This window comes from Naegleria gruberi, assembly GCF_000004985.1.
Source record: "Naegleria gruberi genomic scaffold NAEGRscaffold_407, whole genome shotgun sequence".
Classification (NCBI taxonomy): Eukaryota; Heterolobosea; class Eutetramitea; order Acrasida; family Naegleriidae; genus Naegleria; species Naegleria gruberi.
In genome coordinates, this window is record NW_003163037.1 from 6007 (window position 1) to 7508 (window position 1502).

Here is a 1502-nt window from a genome sequence, read left to right on the forward strand (position 1 = left end):
CATTTGTCATTTACCATTGATGGAGCCGATTATGCATTCATCATGTGAGAATATGTTCTGCTCCGATTGTGCAAAGAAACTTGTTGATAACAGATGTCCATTGTGTAGAGCTGATAATTTAAATGAAAATTGTTCGACTGTTCCAAGGTTTGTAACCGACAAGTTGAATCAATTGAAAGTGCAATGCTCAATGTGTAAGGGTGGTGTTGAGAGAGGTCAATTGAAGGAGCATCAGGAAAAACATTGTCCTCTTCATGATGCTTATAAACAAGTTGATGAATTGAAAGAGACATTGAAAAGAAAATTCAATGACAAGCTAGAAAAGGAATATGCCAAGAGGACAAAGATATTGGAAAATACACAACATGAAGTGGTGAAATTATTGCAAAGCGATTATGAAAAACTTGTCAAGCAAACAAAACAGGACTTTGAACAACGGAGGGATGAATTAACTCAGGAATTTGAATTGAAGGAGCAATCATTCAAAATTAGAGTTAATGAATTCGAAAATTCAGTTGTTTCTAGAGAGAAATTAGAAGCAAGTAACAAACCTATTCATTTAAATGTTAGAGGAAAAATCATGACAGTTTCGTTGGGTGATTTTATTCATAATGAAAGAGAGCCAGATAATTTATTCAAGAAAATGTTCACTGGTCAACATCCATGCTATCAAACACAATGTTCGACATTCAACTCTGATCCAGTTTATTTTATTGATTGTGATCCAATTGTTTTTAAACATATTATCGAGTGGTTACAATACGGAGCTATTGCAATTGAATTGAGTAATGATGTGAAACGATCCCTTTTAAATACCTGTAAAAAGTTTGAATTGAAAAATATTATTAATGAATTGGAAAATGAAGAGTCAACAAGACTCAATTTGAAAAACTTTGTCAATTTACACAAAATTCAAAAGAGGTCATTGAATTTTAAATATTATAATTTTAATGATTTGAGTGCTTGTGATTTTAGTGGAATGAATTTAGAAAGTTCAAATTTCAAGATGCTAATACTGAAAGGATGTGATTTTAGCAATTGTAATTTAACTAATGCTAATTTTATAGAATGTGATATGATTGAATGTAATCTCAGTAATTCTATTTTGAATAATACTAATATTTCAAAAAGTAACTTGTCAGGAGCTAAAATTGATGTTTGTGAGTTGATTCAAAAGGTTGATTTTTCAAGATGTAATTTATCAAACATTTGTTTCAAACAATTTAAATTCGATAACGTAATATTTACAAACTCAATTATTGATGGATCTAAATTTGAGAATATTACTTTTGAAAAGTGTAAAATCAAAACACATTTTAAAAAGAATAATGGATTGATTAATTGTAAATATATTGCATGTGATTTCACTGGAACAATATTTGAAGAAATTGATTTCAAATTAATTGAACCAAGTTTATCAACCACTTTATTTAGTAATTGTACATTTAAGAATTCAGATTTGGGAAAATGAAGGATTTATCACAATTAAGGGAAGCAAATTG

At 29.1% G+C, this 1502-nt stretch overlaps 1 protein-coding gene across 1 annotated transcript; it reads left to right on the plus strand.

The window, feature by feature from the left end:
• Positions 1–190: 190 nt before the first annotated feature.
• Positions 191–1471, plus strand: NAEGRDRAFT_76763 (uncharacterized protein; the record flags this gene model as incomplete). The annotated part of the gene is made up of 1 exon (XM_002668280.1): positions 191–1471. The coding sequence occupies one exon, from the start codon at positions 191–193 to the stop codon at positions 1469–1471; it is 1281 nt and encodes a 426-aa protein (XP_002668326.1).
• Positions 1472–1502: the final 31 nt, after the last annotated feature.